The 24,398-nt window shown below is 32.2% G+C and overlaps 1 protein-coding gene and 2 long non-coding RNA genes across 5 annotated transcripts in view; 1 reads left to right on the forward strand and 2 right to left on the reverse strand.

Annotated features, from left to right (window-relative positions):
- The window catches only part of LOC114334177 (cystathionine beta-synthase), a 65,131-nt gene extending 60,711 nt beyond the window's left edge, over positions 1-4,420 (forward strand). The window contains exon 10 of the mRNA XM_050648379.1: positions 3,682-4,420. Coding sequence (XP_050504336.1) covers positions 3,682-3,749 — 68 coding nt within the window. The 3' untranslated portion in view covers positions 3,750-4,420. The remainder of the gene's footprint in view (positions 1-3,681) is intronic.
- A 2,662-nt stretch (positions 4,421-7,082) lies between these two features.
- Positions 7,083-7,767, reverse strand: LOC114334176 (uncharacterized). The gene is made up of 2 exons (XR_003653065.2): positions 7,652-7,767; positions 7,083-7,519 (listed from the first exon to the last, which is right to left on the reverse strand). It is a non-coding gene; the product is annotated as an uncharacterized LOC114334176 (long non-coding RNA).
- Positions 7,768-9,864: 2,097 nt separating this feature from the next.
- On the reverse strand, positions 9,865-17,235 carry LOC126883133 (uncharacterized). Of its 3 annotated transcripts, none has more exons than XR_007697513.1 (3): positions 16,730-17,235; positions 16,477-16,671; positions 9,865-10,046 (listed from the first exon to the last, which is right to left on the reverse strand). It is a non-coding gene; the product is annotated as an uncharacterized LOC126883133 (long non-coding RNA). The 3 variants fall into 3 exon arrangements; XR_007697512.1 differs by lacking the exon at positions 16,477-16,671 and adding an exon at positions 11,824-12,018 and having other exon boundaries at positions 16,730-17,234; XR_007697514.1 differs by lacking the exons at positions 16,477-16,671; positions 16,730-17,235 and adding exons at positions 11,824-12,018; positions 12,077-12,439.
- Between the last annotated feature and the right edge of the window lie 7,163 nt (positions 17,236-24,398).

Genomic DNA, 24,398 nt, shown 5'->3' on the forward strand with positions numbered 1-24,398 from the left:
GCCTCTCCATACTTTCTAATAATCTGACTGTTGTCCCTTTCTCCCACTCGGGCATTTAAATCTCCCAGAGTGAATACTTCTTTTCTAAAAAGAATATTAATATACAGAGAAGGGCAAAATTATGAAATAAATTAATTTTTTCGAGAATGGGAGCTTTTGGAAAGAAATCCCGAAACAGGTCGATTCTTATTAAAACGTTTTTATATACCTACTTGGCTTGGTTGTTATCACGGTCTCCGCAAATTTTGTAATCCATTTTAAAAATAGTTCTAGGCTACCTAGGTACCTGAAATTTTCAGAATAGCTTAGAACTAGCTAACAGTGCAATATTTAACTGCTATTATACAGGGTGATTGATTAGTGGGGTAAAGCTCCGTAGATCCGTTATAGTAGATAATGGATAGCGATAAAAGTTAATAACAAAAATTGTAGTTAACTTTGAACTTCACATTACAAAATTAGTTAGAATGTTACAGGGTGTTCGATAACATAGTGGCAGATCAAAAATATGTTTTTTTAAATAGAACACCCTGTATTTTATTTTATATTCGAAATCTTCTTAACTTCTCCATTACAAAAATATAAAGGTTTAGTATGTTATACAGGATATTCACAATGTTATAACCAATATTATATGAAAATCGTAACGAGTTTAACTCCCTGTATAAATAAAAATAAGCACAACGGCAATGGTATAATGATGCCATATTTTTTTATGTATTGTCAAAATTTTCATAAATGATCGATATTGCTAATTTTTTTTATATTGAATACAGGGCGAGTCAAAACGCAAGTACATTATTTTCTCAGTAATTTTAAATGAAACACCCTGTATTTTATATCACTATCGAAAAGTACCATTACCTTCTTCTTCTTTAAGTACCGTGCCCAAATTTTTAGGCGTGGGTAGCTTCCATAACAATTTGCCGATATCGTTCTCGATCTTGTGCGGCATGTAACAATTGATCTGCTGATAAGCCAGTCCATTGACGAAGGTTTCGGAGCCATGAATATTTCTTTCGACCAATTCCTCTTTTTCCGTCGATCTTTCCATTGAGTATTAACTGCAGCATCCTGTATCTGCTACCTCTCATTATATGCCCCAGATATTCAAGTTTTCTCTTTTTTATCATCTTCATTAAGTCACCTTCGCCTTGACCTACTCTGTTTAAGACTTCTCTGTTTGAAATGCGTTGAACCCAAGATATTCTGAGCATTCTACGATACGACCACATCTCAAAGGCTTCTAATTTGTTCATCATGTTAACCTTCATGATCCAGGTTTCACATCCATATAGTAATACAGGATACACATAACATTTTAGGAACTTGATTCTTAGTTGTAAGTTCAGCTGAGAGTTGCTCAGAATAGATCTAAGTTTCATAAATGCTCCTCTTGCAATTTCTATACGAGTTTTAATTTCTTCATCCGGATTTAGTGTCTCGTTTATCCAACATCGTAGGTATTTAAAATGGTTAACTTTTTTGCCCTTTTTTGGTACTATTACCGTACTTTAATTTTTATATAACATTCGCTATGGCTAAATTTATTAGTTTTCGAGATATTTTCATTTTTCAGAGCAAATTATTAATCACGGGTCTAAATCTATCCAAATTTTAGGTAAGCCATGACTGAATTGTCTAAAACTGACAATTTACGATTACTGATTATCAATTTGTAATCAAAGTTGGCTACAATTTTTGTTAATAACTTTTATTGCTATCTATAACGAATCTACGGAGCTTTACTCTATTAATCAATTACCCTGTATGGATAAATCGATTTTTTTTATTTCAAACTATGTATTTTAAAAATGTGACTAATGCTAAATTGATGGTGGGTCAGTGGCATTAGACTGCAGATCGAGAGTTGCCTAGTTCGAACACGGCTGTTGCGTATCTTTTTTTAAATTTTTTTAATAAATAATTAAAAGTTGATATACTTAACATTCATATTTTATAAGTTAATTATTATATATAAATATTATATATGCCATTTTAAACAACCGTGGTATTATAAAAAGTACTTTTTTATACTAGTGTAATATTTGGAATTATAATTTTAACAGTTAATACACCTACTAAAAATTCATATTTTATTCTTTCGAAATATGTTGTGTCCTGTATATAACAAAACCGTGGAATTATAAAAAGTACTTTTTTATTATAGTGTAATTTTTGGAATTTTAAGCATTTTATATCGTCAAATTATTTTATATTCTCTCCTATAAATAATAAAAACGTTTTATTATAAAAAAGTTATTTTTTTATAAAAGTGTAATTATTTTTAAATTATGATTTTTTGACATATGTAACATACTAAATAGTGAGGGGTTAGTAGGCTTGGAGAGGTAGTACCTTTGTATCAGATTGACTGAACACTGGTCCTCATAATCTCACAGGGCTAGATGAAGCGAATATACCTCTTCCAAGTGGAGCCTTAGCCTCTCTCTAGTCAAGACCGTAATTCGTGGTGAAGAGCCACATCCTACACGAGGTGCCTCTGTTACCGCAGAACGTTACGGATCTAGACCGGAAGGTCGATAAATATTCCTGAAAATGGTAAGCAGCATTTCCAGTACCATGTTGGGGCGTATGGGAATTGATCCAGGACCGGCCTAATATTGGATAGTAGGAGGCAAGACTGCAGCAGTTTGATTGGCTTCTATACTGCGACTTACCAACCCGTTCGGCAAGCGTGGTGTTTTATGTTGCCAACATTCCCTCAAACAAATCGAAATGTCAGATTTTAAAACAAAGACGGAAAGACCCCAGGTGAGTAGGATATATCCAGAGTCTCACACTGATTTATCAGTCTGTCCCAAGGATTCTGGGGGGACAAAAAACTGACGAAACGAGAAATACGAAAATCCTTTTCTTTCTACGTTGCCACCTATATTGCCAGAACTCTATTGTCAGGAGAAAAATTCTTCGAAATGGAAGATGCAATCAAAGAAATTAAATGGAACGTAATAGGAGTCTGCGAAATAAGACACCGTGGTGAAAACTTCGCTGTTTCAGTCGCTGAAGAGACAGCGCTGAAGACGCTGAAATCAGGACACCTCTTCTATAGCATTGGCTCCGAAACCGAAGCAGTTGGAGGAGTCGGTTTCTTCATCCATAAAAAACATAAGAAGAACGTAGTTGATATAAAAAGTGAGTCTACAAGAGTTGCCTATGTAACCCTAAAGCTCAACAACAGGTATAAACTGAAAATTATCCAGGTATACGCTCCAACAACACACCATCCAGACGAAGAAGTTGAAGACTTTTATGATGATATATCTGTAGCTCTAATGAAATAAAAAAATTTAGTAGTTCCAAAATGACACAAAATCTAGGCATCGGATAAAAAAGTTTATTTGAAGAAAGTTTTTTTTTTGTTCTTCTTAATGGCGGTACAGGCTCGTTTTTTTAATATTGTATTTAATTACAGAGTAATTTTCACATACTAATATAGTTTTCAAATTGGGCTCTGTACCGCAATTCTTTATTATATTACGAATACGTTTGTCAAATATCTCGAAAAAATATTCAAAATTACAGCCGCAATCTTGGAACGCGTTTTCGCTACCTGTTGATCGGTACTGTTTCCTCTTAATATGGTAACATTATTTGTATTGTCAGTTATAGAGTATTGCTATCAGCGATAGTTTTAATTACTTTTTTCTATATTTTTAGGAGCTGTTGAAAAGCCCTTGGGAATAGTAACTGCTATGGATTTACTACAATATATTCAGCAGAAATAAACAATGAACAAACAACATTTCTGAATTAATTTTATATCTTTTTTACACATCAATTATTTTAACCTTCGAAAATGTTTAGAACAAATCAGTCGATATATAAATGGAAATCAAAAGAACCAATCAAAAATGTAAGACTGATTAGTAATTAAGAGTCCAGTCACGTGAACAATTTAATGTTTTTAGTCCATTTTTGGTAATCTATTCAACTATTTTTCCTGCAGCACTTTTGTTTCTTGGCTTGGATTTTTCCTGCTCCTTTATTTTCAATCATAAGCTTGTATTTTAACTTGGTACTAAAATAATATAAAAGTGGGGAAGAACAAAATACGAGAAATTTGTCATGTCAACTGTCATTTATATGAGGCCATTTTATCGTCCATTTAAATGACGTCTAACCTCACTTCCTTGTTGCTCTCTCCTCTTTTGTAAACGTTTTCAACATGATCTATCTACCTACTTTCTAAAATTCTCCCAAGAAAATGTTTATTTTTAAAAGATGATTTTACTATGATTTTAACTTTGCTGCTTTGAATGTTTGCCATTTTGTGTATGATCTGAAGACCTGACAATTTTATTTGGCAAATACTTAAGCTGTACTTTGTACTTATTCTTGCAATATTTAAAAGTTTGTTTTTTATATTTTTATTTTAGAATTAAAAGGTTGTTGTGAATTTTGTATCTTATTTTGAATTAAGTTGCCTGCCTGGTTGATTGTGATTGGTGAAAACATGGCCAGATTTACATAAAGGAAATATTCTCAACTTCAAGGGACATGCAAGACAGATAGGGCTTTTCATCGATTGTCATTTGTTTCGAGCTTCTGTCATGTGTTACATAATATTAATATATCTACGTCATACGTCTTTGGTTTGTATCATTTAGCAATACTGAGCAATACCAATAACGTATGACGTAGATATATTAATATTAGACGACACATGATAGAAGCTTTAAACAAATGACTGTGAATGAAAAGCTCCATTATGTAACTACGCATACCCACTGGATATTTTAATGCAAGATTTGTACTAGACGAAAAATTAGAACATGTTCTATTTTGTGTGCTATTTTAATGCAATTTGTTGTCAAAATACATGTTGCAAATAAAGCAAAATGTGTACAGGTCAACAAAGAATACATGAAACAGAACAACAAACACAAGAGCCGTCAGTAAAGGAGTCAATAGAAGTAAAAAGGGACCTAAAAAATAAAGGAGAAATCAGAGTGCCAGCAGAAATATTAAAAGTAGGAGGAGATAGATATACTGCAGCAAAAAATAACTAGACTTATTATAAAAATATGGGATGACGAAAAAATGCCAGAGCAATGGAATACAGCACTCATCATCTGCACAATTCACAATAAAGATGATGATATCAACAACTGTGAAAATTACAGAGGAATCGCACTATTAGAAGTAGTATAGGGATTAGCAAAAATTATAAGAAGAGGATAAAAACCGACGAAACAGAGATAATAGGAGAATACTAAGACTGATTTCAGACAGGGAAAAACAATAAGCGACCAAATTTTTATTCTAAAATTATAAAAACAGTTATGGAGAAAACATAATAGGTTTGCATATGCTCTTTATTGATTTTAAACAGGCCTACCACTCCATTTCACGAAACGACTATTCAAAGCAATGAGATCACTAGGAATAAAAGAGAAATTAATACAAAAATTGAAGAAAATCTTCTGTGTAAAAGGTATATTTATTTAAAACCTCAATAAAGGGCTACATTAAAAACATAGCTACATACAGAAATTAATACGATTAGTTAAAATGACGCTAACTAATAAAGTCATGATAGAAAGAATGTCTTTCAAATCAGTTTAACGTTAATAGGGGATTAAAACAGAGAACTCCCTTGTCCATAGACTATTAATTTAACCTAGTGCTAGAAAAAATAATTAGATGAGCCAAGATCCAGACAAACGGCATGATTCTGAACAACAGACAAAGTGCATAGATTTCGCAGATGATTGGGTGTTTCTGACACGTTCAAGAATATAACTTCGAAAAAAATGTTTACCAAATTTCAACAAGAAGCTAGAAAAAATACTGGATTATTTATAAATGACGAAAAAACCAAATATGTGGAACTGCGAGAGGGGAAAATACAGAAGAAAATAAATTGATCTCTCTAAGGAATGAGAGAGAGAGAGAGAGAGAGAGAGAGAGATAGTATAAATTTGAGAAGGTAACAGAATTTGAGTACCTTGAAATAACAGTTACAAATAGAGGAGGCGAAGAGAGGGAAATAGATAGGTTGTTGAAAGGCAGCAAAGCAGTAGGATCATTTTTTGATGAATTATAGCCTCTTCGCAATAGCTTTTCCCTTGGTGAATAGTATAAACTCTAAAAAACGTAGATATTCTACTGAATTATCTCGGTAGTAAAGGGTAAAAATATTAATAATACAAAAATGTTTTATAAATTAAGTAAGTATGGTGGGTTCCCTAAATACATAGTAGAATTTCGATAGCAACAATAAAATGATTTTAAACTTTTATTTTAAAAACTGCATAAATAAATTTTAAATAATTTGAAAAAAAGATCATTAGTTATTTTATACACTGTGTCCGTAAAGTATGGAACGAATTCTTTTTTAGCTAAACAGAGCATTTTAAGAAATAATCCTGAAACACGTCGATATTCTAATACACAGGGTGAATTACTTTCGAGTAATGACGTCACCGTCATTTTTTTTAATGGAACACCCCCATTTTGTCTCAATTTTCGGAATATTCTAGCTGAGCTGATTCCAAAAATGTATCACATGTTGATTCAAATTGGTACAGGGTGGACAAAAATACAATAGTTTTGTGTGTGCTCATAATATTAAGTTTTAATTAATTTTTGATATTAAATTAAAATATTAAATTAAACAATATCAAAAATTAATTAAAATCAAAAATTAATTAAAATATCAAAAATACAATAAGTATTTTTGATAATATTGTTAATTTAACTAACGCGTTACTTTATGAACACACACAAAGCTGTTGTATTTTTGTCCACCCTGTACCAATTTGAATCAACATGTGATACATTTTTGGAATCAGCTCAGCTAGAGTAATCCGAAAATTGAGACAAAATGGGGGCGTTCCATTTAAAAAAAAATGACGGTGACGTCATTACTCGAAAGTAATTCACCCTGTATAGTTCAATATTATTTTAAAATACGATAAATTAAAATCAAAAATCGACGTGTTTCAGGATTATTTTTAAAAATGCTCTGTAGCAGAAAAAAGAATTTGTTCAATACTTTACGTACACAGTGTATAAATTGATAATGACCATTACACTAATGTAGATAAAGAAACAAATTGAAGCAACAAAGTGTTTATTTATAAAATAAACTTATATAATAACATTATTTCAATACTAGATCGTAAACAAATTAATAAATACGAAAATTTCTATTTTAAACTCGTTGTGCATGATGTGTTGCCTAATTAGTAAAAATTTTAATACTGAAAAATGAACAATTACTGATTTTAATTTATACCTTTTGTTTTTACGCAATACGCAAATACACTTTTCTTTATGAGGGTCCCTTTTACTTACATACCATTATTTATTTATTAAGTGTAGGCACATCAAATAAATTAAATTCTCTTTTCGCCTTTTGTAGATTTTCTAGCAAATACTTAAAATTGTGGAAATAAACCCAAGGAAAGCTTCAAATATTGTGCTATTTTGCTCGATAAATAACTGTGTAGCCTCCCGGCTATTGCTTTTCCTTTGATGAATCGTATAAACACTAAAAAAAGTAGATTTTCTACAAAAAATTATACCATAATTTTTTAGCTTTCATTTTCTGACGTATCTTTGGCAAATCTCAAAAAACATTAAAAATTGTAAATTTTCGATACCTACCTAGGTAGGTACATACCTACTGTTAATTCGACATTTTTTTTGAGGAATTATAACCTCCCCGCAATTGATTTTCCCTTGATGAATCGTATAAACTCTAAAAACTGTAGATTTTCTATTATAGATAGAAAAATATCTCTGACAAGTAATGATGACAAGAATCTACAGGTCGAGCAAGTCTCGTAAATTTCACGATTGCGAGCCACGTTTCACGCAACCGTGTTTGCGTACTTGTGTTTCGAGTTGCGTGGTCGTGCGGAGTTATATTTACCAATTCGCGCAATCGTACTTGAGACGCTGTGTCAGGTGAGGTGTTTGAAAATTTGTGTAACTTGATTCTGTGGTGTGAAGGTGGTTAAACTTTTGGTTTATTTTTTTTCGCAGAAAATTTTTAGATGAAGTAATTGTATGATGAAGATAACACAGAAAATACAAGAGGGCAGCATACTTTGCAAAACAACTGTTACAATTTGAAATCAACAAGTTGTTGTCTTGCAGGTAAAAAATGTGACTTTTTAAAAAAATTATATCTTGGAAACTAAAAATTATTTTTATTTATAATTGAAACATGTAAAAGTATAGTACTCTCAAAAAAATTTCAGCCAAAAATACTCATTTTTGTAGAGTTGACTGCAATTTTTCGACAACAGCCCTTTTTTGTGGTGAGCAGCATAACAAGTCCAGTCTCATCTGAAATCAAAGTTTCTTGTAGTTTATACCTCTGGCTAGTGAATGAACAAAGGATTTTTTATTAGTTGAGGTCATTTTTGTTTTATAAAAAAAAAACTACTTTAAAAATGAGAAAAATTGGGGTCAAAAATGTGTTTAAACTTATGTAAAATCTTCAAATTTCATTTTTTTAATTCCTTCGTTCATATTCTAGCCAGAGGTATAAACTACAAGAAACTTTTTGATTTCAGATGAGACTGGACTTAGTTATGCTGCCAACGCAAAAAAAACTTAAACTCTACAAAAATGAATATTTTTGGCTGAAACTTTTTTTGAGACTACCTTAAGTACTATACTTTTACATGTTCCAATTATAAATAAAAATAAATTTTAGTTTTCGAGATATCGTTTTTTAAAAAGTCACTTTTTTTACCCACAAGACCTATGTAACCCCTTAAAAAAATGTTTCGAAGAATATGTTTGATGGCCAAGATGCATACATATATTTAGAAGGAAAGTTCCTGATTTATGTAGTATAATACATAATACCAAAGAGGAAGTAGCCCTAAGCGCCGGACTCCACTTGCGATTTGTAGTTGTGAAGATTGAACACATTCTTTCAAATAGAAGTCAATCCATGATTATTTAGTCACAAATGGATTGACTTGTATTTGAAACAATGTGTTCAATCTTCCTGATTACAAATCGCAAGTGGAGTGCGGCGGTAATAACACCAAAATATTCCATATAGGTCCATAGAAGGTACACAGACATTGAAAAATTCCTGGAATATCCCCGAAAACATGTTCCCTGAACATCCCAGGAAAATCCTGTGTCAGCATTTTAAACATTACCTGAATGTCTTATTGGAACATTCCATGAATGTCCACGAATGTTCTCTGGACATTCAAAATATATTTTGTAGACATTCCCTGGATATACCAGAAATACAGTGATGAGCGCTCTAATAACCGGCAAAATAGCACAAAAGATGTATTAAGTAGTGAGATAAAAAGACATTGTATACATTTAGATTGTATTGATTGTGTACCACCTTCAGACGTATCAGACGCGTTTGGAAACTACCACTGTCACAGTGACAATTTTAGTTGACATACTCCTCCGATATGTGTAAAGGTGGGATCAATATAACGTAAATTTAAAGGTTAATTTCGCTAAATTTCCCAGCTCGACTAGTTTCATTTCTTTTTATCTCACAACTAAATATGTTGCCCATATTTTGCCGGTTATTAGGGCACTCATCACTGTACATCCTTGCTGATGTGACAATACCTCCTATCTGTTTTTTCATGAGTTTTGTATGAGAGATGGAAAAACATGTTTTAAGGTCACCTCCTGTGTTCATATGTAAGTTTTGACTTGTTTTGTAGTTCATAGATAGTTTAATTTACTACAAAACAAGTCAAAAAATATCATATGAAAACAGGAGGTGACCCTAAGACAAGTTTTTAGTTTCTCTTACAAAACTCATGAAAAAAAACAGATAGGATGTATTATTACATCACTGACGATATGTGGCCATACCAATTAATACATCCTTGATAAATATAAACATTTTTATTGAACAAAATCTTTTCATACATTTTTTTAATGCAATTTACTAATATTCCTAAATATTTCAAAAAAATGTGTCACATTTGCTTTGTAAACTTTTCTTTTGCCTTTCGTAGCCACATATTCCGTTTCCTTCCTGGTTTTTTGTAGACCACTTCTCTCAGCTGATTCTAAAAAAAAAAATAAAATAAATGGTAATTTTTCTATCCTTTACAATTAACAATCAGAAGAAATATTATTTACAGATAATGATATGCATAATAATAATAGGTTTGTTCTAGCATCAGTTTCAAACAGTTTGAAACCATCAGCGAATAGTGGACCAGCGCGAGTAGAGGGGATCGCACTGGTGACTGTATTATGTTCTTTTACTGACCAACTGTTTGCTGACGGTTTTTGACTAGTTTGACTGTTTGCTAGAATAAACCTAATAATAATGAATATTTTGTATTTTGACAATGACATCTGATGTGGAAGTCAAAACATTAATAAAATTATTTTTTCAAGTTAACTTTCACATGCGCGTCTTAAAATTGTACTTTTAATACTTATATCATAAATAACTATTAAAACTATCTTAAGAGGAAACAGTATCGATCAACAGGTAGCGAAAATGTGTTCCAAGATTGCGGCTGTAATTTTGAATATTTTTTCGAGATATTTGGCACACATATTCTTAATATAATAAAGAATGGCGGTACAGAGCCCAATTTGAAAAATATATTAATATGTGGAAATTACTCTGTAATTAAATACAATATAAAAAAAATGAGCTTGTACCGCCATTAAGAAGAACAAAAAATACACTTTCTTCAAATACAACTTTTTTATCCGATTTTGTGTTATTTTGGAACTACTAAAATTTTTTATTTCATTAGTAGTTCCAAAATTACACAAAATCTAGGCATCGGATAAAAAAGTTTATTTGAAGAAAGTGTATTTTTTTGTTCTTCTTAATGGCGGTACAGGCTTGTTTTTTAAATATTGTATAATTACAGAGTAATTTCCACATATTAATATATTTTTCAAATTGGGCTCTGTACCGCCATTCTTTATTATTTTACGAATACGTGTGCCAAATACTTCGAAAAAATATTCAAAATTACAGGAACACGTTTTGGCTACCTGTTGATCGCTACTGTATTAACTTAAAACATTGTAATTTGCTAAACCAGTATATTTTACTCTACTACTACTCTACTAGCTACCTCATTTTCCACTGTTTCTAAAGACTTGTTTACATGGGTAGAGTTTTGAGGAGAGTAGAGGTAGTACTCTACCAAAAATGGCTTGATACCATTCACATGAGGAGAGTACAAGTATAGTACTGATGCTAGTATAGTGAAATCGATTTTTGTATTTTTAAACACTCTTGATTATAAGTGCACCTTAAATTCTTAATTTTTTGCTTAAGCTCGTTTACTCCAAAGCCCCCTTTGCCATTCTTTCGACGATTTCATCCTGCGCAGCTTGCTGCAAACTTTTATTTCTGTAGTATACACTACCTAAATTCCATAAACACTGGTATTCGCCGTATTATAGCTCTACAAGTTTTAAAGTTTCATCTTCGGTGAACTTCATTTTCACTATTTACACAAAACACAATTCCAGCCAGAATGACAGCGCCCCATGGACTCTCCTACCTACTCTATTCTGCCATAATTGAGCGTGTTCCATGGGTAGAGTGTGCAGCCGAGTAGACATTTTGGCAGTAGTGGTGGTCATAGAGTAGTTACTTTGCCATAGGTTGCTAGTCACTCTACTTTAACTCCAACTATACACTCTACCAGCTATTCTACTGTGCTGAGCATTTTTACAGGTAGAGTTACTCTATCAAGTACTTGCATCATTACTCTACCCGTGTAAACAAGTCTTAAATCTACTGAATGAAAATCTACTTAATCTTAATCTACTCTTAATGAAAAATGTCTAAAATCATTTACCCACCTAGTATTATTGTAGAATTTAAGACAGTCCAGTGCCTTATAAATAATTTCAATATGAATATTTTTTCCTTTAATTCTCCTTTGATACCACTCCATTTTAGATTTTGGGGAACTTATTTCATTGTGTTTATAGCCCATATTTATTGAAGGAACCCAATCTGGAGATTGTTATTATCGATTAAGTCGGCTGGTTTTCCTATAAGATTAAAATGTTAACATCTTCAAAAATCGTTACTGTTGTAATTGTAACTTACCAGATATAAAATGATTACAGCAGACAGGACAGGAAAATTTTCATTTCGCTAGTAAAACCTGTACATTGTATTGCATTTAACCGTTGTTGTCTCTCAGATACCTTATTTAGTTCAGTTTAAAAGTGAACTTTATCACAATTAGGTACTTTGCATTTCACACTTCAAAACACAACACCATTGAAGCATATTATCTTTCTAAATTAATACTTCCAGAGAAAATGTTAAATTAATCTTTGTACAACACAAAATTACAAAGAAATACAACTAAAATTATCTAAAACTCATTAAGAACAGATAGAATAACATTTATCTTTTACACCCAGTAGCCATATTGACATATATTATTATGAATCAGTAGAAACGATTATATATATTTAAATTTGGTAAATACAACTCCGCACGACCACGCAACTCGAAACACAAGTACGCAAACACGGTTGCGTGAAGCGTGGCTCGCAATCGTGAAATTTACGAGACTTGCTCGACCTGTAGATTCTTGTTTAAACTTTTGTTTTATTTTTTTTTGTTTTGTTTGTTTTTGTTGTTGCGAATATATCGCAGAAAGTTTTTAGATGAAGTAATTGTATGATGAAGATAACACAGAAAATACAAGAAGGCAGCATACTTTGCAAAACAATTGTTACAATTTGAAATCAACAATTTGTTAAGTTGTTGTCTTGCAGGTAAAAAAAGTGACTTTTTAAAAAAATTATATCTTGGAAACTAAAAATTATTTTTATTTATAATTGAAACATGTAAAAGTATAGTACTCTCAAAAAAATTTCAGCCAAAAATATTCATTTTTGTAGAGTTGACTGCAATTTTTCCACAACAGCCCTTTTTTGCAGTGAGCAGCATAACAAGTCCAGTCTCATCTGAAATCAAAGTTTCTTGTAGTTTATACCTCTGGCTAGTGAATGAACAAAGGATTTTTTATTAGATGAGGTCATTTTTGTTTTATAAAAAAAAACTACTTTAAAAATGAGAAAAATTGGAGTCAAAAATGTGTTTAAACTTATGTAAAATCTTCAAATTTAATTTTTTTTAATTCCTTTGTTCATATTCTAGCCAGAGGTATAAACTACAAGAAACTTTTTGATTTCAGATGAGACTAGTTATGCTGCCAACGCAAAAAAACTTAAACTCTACAAAAATGAATATTTTTGGCTGAAACTTTTTTTGAGACTACCTTAAGTACTATACTTTTACATGTTCCAATTATAAATAAAAATAAATTTTAGTTTTCGAGATATAATTTTTTTAAAGTCACTTTTTTACCCACAAGACCTATGTAACCCCTTAAAAAAATGTTTGGAAGAATATGTTTGATGGCCAAGATGCATACATATATTTAGAAGGAAAGTTCCTGATTTCTGTAGTATAATACGTAATACCGAAGAGGAAGTAGCCCTAAGCGCCGGACTCCACTTGCGATTTGTAGTTGTGAAGATTGAACACATTCTTTCAAATAGAAGTCAATCCATGATTATTTAGTCACAAATGGATTGACTTGTATTTGAAACAATGTGTTCAATCTTCCTGATTACAAATCGCAAGTGGAGTGCGGCGGTAAAATAACACCAAAATATTCCATATAGGTCCATAGAAGGTACACAGACATTGAAAAATTCCTGGAATATCCCCGAAAACATGTTCCCTGAACATCCCAGGAAAATCCTGTGTCAGCATTTTAAACATTACCTGAATGTCTTATTGGAACATTCCATGAATGTCCACTAATGTTCTCTGGACATTCAAAATATATTTTGTAGACATTCCCTGGATATACCAGAAATACAGTGATGAGCGCTCTAATAACCGGCAAAATAGCACAAAAGATGTATTAAGTAGTGAGATAAAAAGACATGAAACTAGTTGAGCTGGGAAATTTAGCGATATTAACTTATACATTTAGATTGTATTGATTGTGTACCACCTTCAGACGTATCAGACGAGTTTGGAAACTACCACTGTCACAGTGACAGTTTTAGTTGACATACTCCTCCGATATGTGTAAAGGTGGGATCAATATAACGTAAATTTAAAGGTTAATTTCGCTAAATTTCCCAGCTCGACTAGTTTCATTTCTTTTTATCTCACAACTAAATATGTTGCCCATATTTTGCCGGTTATTAGGGCACTTATCACTGTACATCCTTGCTGATGTGACAATACCTCCTATCTGTTTTTTCATGAGTTTTGTATGAGAGATGGAAAAACATGTTTTAAGGTCACCTCCTGTGTTCATATGTAAGTTTTGACTTGTTTTGTAGTTCATAGATAGTTTAATTTACTACAAAACAAGTCAAAAAATATCATATGAAAACAGGAGGTGACCCTAAGACAAGTTTTTAGTCTCTCTTACAAAACTCATGAAAAAACAAATAGGATGTATTATTACATCACTGACGATATGTGGCCATACCAAATAATACATCCTTGATAAATATAAACATTTTTATTGAACAAAATCTTTTCATACATTTTTTTAATGCAATTTACTGATATTCCTAAATATTTCAAAAAAATGTGTCACATTTGCTTTGTAAACCTTTCTTTTGCCTTTCGTAGCCACATATTCCGTTTCCTTCCTGGTTTTTTGTAGACCACTTCTCTCAGCTGATTCTAAAAAAAATGAAATAAATGGTAATTTTTCTATCCTTTACAATTAACAATCAGAAGAAATATTATTTACAGATAATGATATGCATAATAATAATAGGTTTGTTCTAGCATCAGTTTGAAACCATCAGCGAATAGTGGACCAGCGCGAGTAGAGGGGATCGCACTGGTGACTGTATTATGTTCTTTTACTGACCAACTGTTTGCTGATGGTTTTTGACTAGTTTGACTGTTTGCTAGAACAAACCTAATAATAATAAATATTTTGTATTTTGACAATGACATCTGATGTGGAAGTCAAAACATTAATAAAATTATTTTTTCAAGTTAACTTTCACATGCGCGTCTTAAAATTGTACTTTTAATACTTATATCATAAATAACTATTAAAACTATCTTAAGAGGAAACAGTATCGATCAACAGGTAGCGAAAATGTGTTCCAAGATTGCGGCTGTAATTTTGAATATTTTTCAAGATATTTGGCACACATATTCGTAATATAATAAAGAATGGCGGTACAGAGCCCAATTTGAAAAATATATTATTATGTGGAAATTACTCTGTAATTAAATACAATATAAAAAAAACGAGCTTGTACCGCCATTAAGAAGAACAAAAAAATACACTTTCTTCAAATACAACTTTTTTATCCGATTTTGTGTTATTTTGGAACTACTAAAATTTTTTATTTCATTAGTACTTCCAAAATTACACAAAATCTAGGCATCGGAAAAAAAAGTTTATTTGAAGAAAGTGTATTTTTTTGTTCTTCTTAATGGCGGTACAGGCTCGTTTTTTAAATATTGTATAATTACAGAGTAATTTCCACATATTAATATATTTTTCAAATTGGGCTCTGTACCGCCATTCTTTATTATTTTACGAATACGTGTGCCAAATGCCTCGAAAAAATATTCAAAATTACAGTGACAATCTTGGAACACGTTTTGGCTACCTGTTTATCGCTACTGTATTACCTTAAAACATTGTAATTTGCTAAACCAGTATATTTTACTCTACTAGCTACCTCATTTTCCACTGTTTCTAAAGACTTGTTTACATGGGTAGAGTTTTGAGGAGAGTAGGGTAGCGGTAGTACTCTACCAAAAATGGCTTGATACCATTCACATGAGGAGAGTACAAGTATATTACTGATGCTAGTATAGTGAAACCGATTTTTGTATTTTTAAACACTCTTGATTATAAGTGCACCTTAAATTCTTAATTTTTTGCTTAAGCTCGTTTACTCCAAAGCCCCCTTTGCCATTCTTTCGACGATTTCATCCTCCGCAGCTTGCTGCAAACTTTTATTTCTGTAGTATACACTACCTAAATTCCATAAACACTGGTATTCGCCGTATTATAGCTCTACAAGTTTTAAAGTTTCATCTTCGGTGAACTTCATTTTCACTATTTACACAAAACACAATTCCAGCCAGAATGACAGCGCCCCCATGTACTCTCCTACCTACTCTATTCTGCCATAATTGAGCGTGTTCCATGGGTAGAGTGTGCAGCCGAGTAGACATTTTGGCAGTAGTGGTGGTCATAGAGTAGTTACTTTGCCATAGGTTGCTAGTCACTCTACTTTAACTCCAACTATACACTCTACCAGCTATTCTACTGTGCTGAGCATTTTTACAGGTAGAGTTACTCTACTCTATCAAGTACTTGCATCATTACTCTACCTGTGTAAACAAGTCTTAAATCTACTGAATGAAAATCTACTTAATCTTAATCTACTCTTAATGAAAAATGTCTAAAATCATTTACCCACCTAGTATTATTGTAGAATTTAAGACAGTCCAGTGCCTTATAAATAATTTCAATATGAATATTTTTTCCTTTAATTCTCCTTTGATACCACTCCATTTTAGATTTTGGGGAACTTATTTCATTGTGTTTATAGCCCATATTTATTGAAGGAACCCAATCTGGAGATTGTTATTATCGATTAAGTCGGCTGGTTTTCCTATAAGATTAAAATGTTAACATCTTCAAAAATCGTTACTGTTGTAATTGTAACTTACCAGATATAAAATGATTACAGCAGACAGGACAGGAAAATTTTCATTTCGCTAGTAAAACCTGTACATTGTATTGCATTTAACCATTGTTGTCTCTCAGATACCTTATTTAGTTCAGTTTAAAAGTGAACTTTATCACAATTACTTTGCATTTCACACTTCAAAACACAACACCAATGAAGCATAATTATCTTTCTAAATTAATACTTCCAGAGAAAATGTTAAATTAATCTTTGTACAACACAAAATTACAAAGAAATACAACTAAAATTATCTAAAACTCATTAAGAACAGATAGAATAAGATTTATCTTTTACACCCAGTAGCCATATTGACATATTGATTTAATTTTGACAGCATGTTGGAACGGATTTAAATTTGGTAAATGTAACTCCGCAAGACCACGCAACTCGAAACACAAGTACGCAAACACGGTTGCGTGAAGCGTGGCTCGCAATCGTGAAATTTACGAGACTTGCTCGACCTGTAGATTCTTGTAAAGTTTAACCACCGCACACCACAGAATCAACGAGCCGTTAAATACCGCTATGAATTCCACGATTTTATTGGTTAGAACTACCCACGTGATATCTGTGTTCGTATTGGTCAGAGAATTAAGCAATAAAGACAAATGACAATCAGCTGTTAGACATCATTATTTGATGGAATTTTTATTTTGATGTAAATAAATATTATTACTGATAATTTGTATAAGCAAAATTATTGTACTGCACCTACAGTGACTCACAGCCTCAATTCTGAAATGATACAGTCGTTACTCAATAAAACTAGCTTGTGTCAGTGACCCAATATTAGAAAAAAAAATTACATACTGAAAGTAAGTTACTAAGTCCTCTAAAATAGCATAAGCTATGTTTTGGGTTTCAAATATACCATACTTAAATAACAATAGTTCTTTAATTATTTTGTGTACGATTTTGATATCAGCTAAAATGATTTAAACTTTTAAAGGAGAATATTAATAAAGAAAACAAAACTCCTTGTTGCTTATTTCTTTGGCTGATAGAAGATTTATTTCTTTCAGTTCAGCTATGTAGATTATTCTTTTGTAATATCCGTCTAATTATTTTAGAGTTACATCTTTTTCCAAACTGTATTTCCACCTCATCTCTCAATTTTGGTGCACTTTTTTGGGATTATTTGCTATTTCTCTGACAATACATCTTAGCTATTAGGACTTTGCAGACGACTGCTCTGAAAAGTTCGTTTGATGTTCATCCGTACCATTCTCTCAGGTTGCGCAGCCAAGATATTCTGCATCTCCCTATGCTTCTTTTTCCTTGAATCTTTCCCTGCATAATGAGTTGGAGCAAGTTGTTTTGGTCCATACATGGCAACATTTTTCATACGAATTTCTAGTTACATACAATCTAACTTTTTATGTCATAAGGCCAAACCCAGTTATACCAGGAAATTGGCTCAGGCCATAGCATTATTCTCTACATATAAAAACTTAGGAAAGTGTGTCCTTTTAGGTGACACAATAGATCGAACACAACGAGCCATGTGTATCTTTTTCGGTACACAGTATTGAGGACAGTGTATATCTAAAAGGATACACTGGCGCTGAGGGTGTTAATTATTGCATATTTGAAACCCAAAACATAGCTTATGCTATTTTAGAAGACTCATACTAACTTACCTACTTTCAGTATGTAAGTTTTTTCTAATAAATATTGAGCGACTGACACAAGCTAGCTTTATTGAGTAGTGACTGCATCGTTTAAGCTGTGAGCCCCTGTATATGTTTATCAGTCATGGCCTAGCTACACATTAAAATTGTTTCGTTATCATTCCCTGTGTTGCTACACTGATTTTTGTACAGCAGCTTTTGTAGCCAATAGTTACTCTTGTTTGTTTTCTAGATTTTTCCTAATCAGGACTTGATTTCTTTTTGGTTTGTTACTAACTCCCTTCTACAATAGAGAGTTTGGGGCTTATTATTCGCTAAAGTGTTGGAATGCTTGTGGGTTTTGATATATGTACCTACTACCACAACTCTCAATACAAACTTTGATCAAACTGATAGTGTGACGACTAGATTTTTATAATTTGAACAAACTGCAGTTGTGACGTCACTTCCTGAGTTTGCTCAAACTGTTTGATCAAATTATTTGATAGTGAAACCACGACTTTAAGGATTTAAGTAACATCAATTTAATTTGCAATAAAAAAGATCATGAAGATTTGACGATGCTTGTAAATACATACACCCGATTTAGATAATTTAAGTGACAGCAATGTTTAGATTGTTTTGTCAAATATACCTACATGCAACAAAAAATTTAATAAAAATTTGCATAAAAAAATTGAAGTGTTTTAAAGGTTTCAATATGTAAAAACATTGAACCACAGAAACGGTTTTTCTCCACAAAGGAACAAAAATCGTAGCAACATATTAATAATCCAAATGTAAATGAAATTTCAGACTTTTTAAAAGGACACAAGACACAACATGCCCTATACTTCACAAAATGCCGAAGAAAATCAATTATTATATAATATAACATATAATTTCTCCTAAATTACTTTTCCCCATATCCAGTATATTAACTTTTATGTAAATTATCTCTTTTTAATTTTCATGCATTTATAATTTAATTTATAAGATCTATTCTAGTGCTGCCGTGTTTGTATTGAACAACTGAAATAAATTAAAAGAATATTATAGCTATACAATAATTGTTTATATTTTTTATGAGATAAAAAGAAATATTTTATGAGACTAAGGTACAGTCTAGAAAGAAGACTAGTAGAAACGAATAAATAGTGTTTTTCAATCAATACCGTTTTTCAATACATATTGATTTTCTACCACACTTTTATTTCTATCATAAAAATTGTCAATTGTAAGATAAACAAGAAATTAATATTTATCCATCATCCTCAGTCAGCTGACTTGTTTTCTTGAAACGACACTTTGCATTGCATACAATATTGGTATTTAAATATCCCGCTCTGTCATTCTTAATCATTTGACCAATACGAACACAGATATCACGTGGGTAGTTCTAACCAATGAAATCTTGGAATTCATAGCGGTATTTAACGCTTCGTCAGAATCAAGCAATCAAGTTACACAAATTTTCAAACACCTCACCCGACACAGCGTCTCAAGTACGATTGCGCGAATTGGTAAATATAACTCCGCACGACCACGCAACTCGAAACACAAGTACGCAAACACGGTTGCGTGAAACGTGGCTCGCAATCGTGAAATTTACAAGACTTGCTCGACCTGTAGATTCTTGTCAATAAACATGGCCAGGATGAAAAGTCATATTCTAATGTTTTGGCACAGAATAACTAACCATACAGAAGCGAAACTGACTGTCGTTTCCATTGATTTGGGGGCTATGCTGTATCCTTTACGTAAAGTGATTACGTACATGTGTTAAGTTCAGAATTACGTACATCAGATTACAGTCGTCAAAACATAAGTGTATAAAGTGGTATGCTTTATCAAAAAAATTACGTATCATGTTATTTAGGGTTCTGTCATGTCCTGACTGTCATTTAATTCATGTTAACCCAACTTTTTGCTTGTTTTTAAGTTTAATGTTTATATTTTGAAAAGATGAATTTTGTAAATCGGTTATTTATGTACTTAAATGCTGTGGCAGAAAGACATAATTTAAATCTAGAGTGACTTCAGTTACGAGACAACCAGTAATCCGTTTTTATGAGATATTTCAGTGCCAAAAACTATTACTGTGATATAAAATTAAATAAAACATTGTAATTACTACTAGATTAACAATCTTATATTTTTTATGTTTAGTGATAATGTTTAAAATTTAATGGACTAAGCTCATGTTGTAAGTTTTTATGCTTCTTTAATACAATGCTTTTTTGTCTTAATTTCATTGTATTTACTGAGAAAAGAATTATAAATTTATTTTAGACTTGATGAAACAAATAAATTTTGCGAAAGCTTGATATTAATACATTCACTGACACAACTACATATGAAGTCACTCCTTAAGAAGATGTGACTACATGTGAAGTGTGTCCGTTAATGTGTCTACAGAGTTTTTTTTTATTCTGCCCCTTAACTTAATGACTGCAACCTCAAAATACAGATAACAGACACTAAGAATTCAGCTTTTTCACCCATTTAGTGAAGATGTTTTGTTTACAAATCAACATTATCAGTTTATCTACATTTCTGTATGCTATACCGCTATACCTACTAGAGGTGTATGCTAGCTTGGGAAAAGATCACTACAGGAGCAATGCAACCAATTTGTGACAATAATGTTAGAAGATCCTAACGATTCCAGAGCAACAACTAACACATCCAAGGAGGAAGCTACAGCTACCTGAGGAAAGGAATGCGGAATGTTTCAAACAATCAATGTTTAGAGTTTTTCAAACAAGGAAAGGTTAACGCAGACCTATTCTAATTTGGCTATACTGTACTGATGATAGCTAATGAGTCAGAGACATGTGTCTGTCTTCACATAGTATATCTTAAACATACTGTATTTTTTCCATCCTTGTTGCGAGACGTGCTGATATATACTTCCTACTTGATTTTACTGTCAACTCGCACTGACCATGAGGAAGTGGTTCAAGCACTTCAAAAAATAAAGGAATCGGGATATTCCTGGGGAAATGTGGAAGCCATTAGAAGAGGCAGGAATAAGTTGGCTAATACGTTTATTTAATAGAATTATGGAAGTTGGACAAATGCTAAACGAATGAAGAAGCAGTATATTTGTACCCGTTTATAAAAACAAAAAAAAATACAATAATGAACAAACTACAGTCATAAAACTACTTAGACACTTCATGAAAATATGGGAGAGGCACAGTAAGTACTCAGTTCTTATTTATACTCATTAGTTTTGGATCAGTAAACAAGGGAACTGCATAGACCTGGATAATGCGTACCAAAAAAAAGTTGATTAATAGCTAGCTGAAAATTATTTGTTAATAGATTAACAGTGTCTAGTCAGACAAACTTTGATGTATGGGAACAGGGGAAGTATTAATTGTGGAATAAGTTAAAAATTTGAAACGTCAGACTTTGAATACGTTTTATGTATTTTGTCGGACAGAACTTCCAATTGATTTGTTTCCATTTCATTACTCTCATGCAAAAATCAGACTGGTGTTTATCACCAACTGGGCATTTTAATGAGTGGAACAAGAAGAACATGTCAAATGACAGGAATCATGTTGGTTAGTAATATCAGTCTGCTTTTTGCATGAGAGTTTAATGAAAAGGTAACAAATCAATTGGATGTTCTGTCTGACAAAATACACATGAGTTTTAGTAATCTACGTTCCAAATTTTTAAACTGTTCCACAATTAAAACTTCCAGTGTTTGCGTACATTAAAGTTTGTCTGACTAGACACCGTTAAGCTATAGGGCTTTTCATTCACAGTCATTTGTTTCGAGCTTCTGTCATATGCCGTATAATCCGTGTATAGGGCTTTTCATCGATTGTCATTTGTTTCGAGCTTCTGTCATGTGTCATATTATATTAATATATCTACGTCATATGTCTTTGGTTTGTATCATTGGTATATGCCAATAACGTATGACGTAGATATATTAATATTATGTGACACATGACAGAAGCTCGAAACAAATGACTGTGAATGAAAAGCCCTATATTAATATTATATAACATATGACAGGAACTCGAAACAAATGACAATTGATGAAAAGCCCTATTAGCAAATTTTCAGCTTGCTATTAATCAACTTTTTTTTGGTACGTGGGATCCAGGCCTAGCAGGGTAAGGGTGCACTCACTAAGGAGACCAAAGGATGGTATCCTCTCCTAGAACAGAGTATCCTACTACTCTTCATTATCGTGAACGATCTCATCGCATTTAACATAATGCATCGGGCGATCCATGATATGGTACGAGGGATACCAGGGAGCGAGGGTCGGCGCCTCGTTGTGAGCACAACTTTACATTTCCTGGTACTTACTGTATCCTGATGATGTAGTGTTAGTAGGAAATAGTGAAAGCTACTTAGAACAAAAACAAAAATTCATTTTATGATATAATATATTGAAGTACTAAACAACTAAAAAATCACTTAAAAATTAAACACTAAACCAATTAAACTAAAAATCAAATAAAGTCTATCACACAAACAACTTGGTTTCACAAATAAAAATAACAATATTTATTAATATAACATAAACATTTTCACATAACCAAACTAAACGGCAAGTAATTTTTGTTTAGAAAAGTTTAAAATTACGTTTACGCGTGCGTTTACCTAAAAGAAATTACATACGAAGGTAGGCAACCCCTTGGATATCATTGATACAGCATACCGATTTTACACACAAGATTACAGCCTGTAATTCGAGTTTACCGTACGTAATCAGTTTACGTAAATGATACAGCATAGCCCCCATGGAACCGAAATATTTGACCTTGAGCCCTAGTTACAGAATGGAACTTGATGTTCTAAGGAATAGACCAATTCAAAAGATGTGATATTTTTGACAAGTAGTTATTAATTAATTTTGAAATAGAAAATTTAACTATAAAATATAAATAAACTATAAAATAAAACATATATAAATATAAAATTTAACTAAAAACAACTGTCACTGTCAATCTAAAAGTGAGGTTATACCAGTTACGTTGACACGTGAGCATGAAAATTATGTTACCATTTTGGGCCTGAGTTTCGCTATGGTTAGTTATTCTGTGGTTTTGGTAATAGGGCTTTTCATTCACAGTCATTTGTTTCGAGCTTCTGTCATGTGTCACATAATATTAATATATCTACGTCATACGTCTTCGGTTTGTATCATTGGTAATACCACAGTATATAGAGGTTCCACAGTAAAACCACTCCTCTGTCGGCGCTTTGATCTCAAGAAGTAATACCGGCAGTACGCAATTGGTAATTCACCAGTGGTGGATGCGGGTTTTCCTTGTTAAAATCCGTACGTTTCTATGCGACTAGCAATGCGAGAGTGGGGCAAAAGCGACTAAGAACATTGCGCGGTCGCCATGCGCGACTACAGATTTTACTTCCAATTTTTCGGAGAGTGGTTCTACTGTCCCTCTTTATACTGTGGTAATACCAATAACGTACGACGTAGATATATTAATATTATGTGACACATGACAGAAGCTCGAAACAAATGACAATCGATGAAAAGCCCTATGCTGGGACGTTAGATTTCTTGAATGACGTAAGCTTGTTTTTGTGTAGTAAAAATAGTGTATACTTCAACAAGTCCAATTCATTCGTCAAACAAGAAAATATGCTCTCTATACTGCGTTCCACGGTCACCTTTCAGTGCAGCTCTTATGAAGAACAGTGTTGCCAAGAGATATTAATATTTATATTAGATAAATTTTAAAGTATTTTTATACCTCACTTGGTCTATTAAATTTGTGAGTATGTATGAGAAATCTTGTAAGCTGTCAAAGCAAAGGGAGTTTAGCTCGGTGGTAGCGCGTTCGACCGGAGATCGAGAGGTCACTGGTTCGAATCCGTGTGTTATCTAACCTTTTTTTTATTTTTAGTATTGTTTTAATAAAAATTTTTGGAAAGTATTAAGTAAAAATTAGTTTAATCTTTAAATACAAATAACCTGTTGAAAGTATATTTATTTCGTTGAAATCATATAATAGAACAGGGGTGGCCAAATTGTGGCTA

The sequence above is a fragment of the Diabrotica virgifera genome, chromosome 4 (genome assembly GCF_917563875.1).
Source record: "Diabrotica virgifera virgifera chromosome 4, PGI_DIABVI_V3a".
Lineage (NCBI taxonomy): Eukaryota > Metazoa > Arthropoda > Insecta > Coleoptera > Chrysomelidae > Diabrotica > Diabrotica virgifera.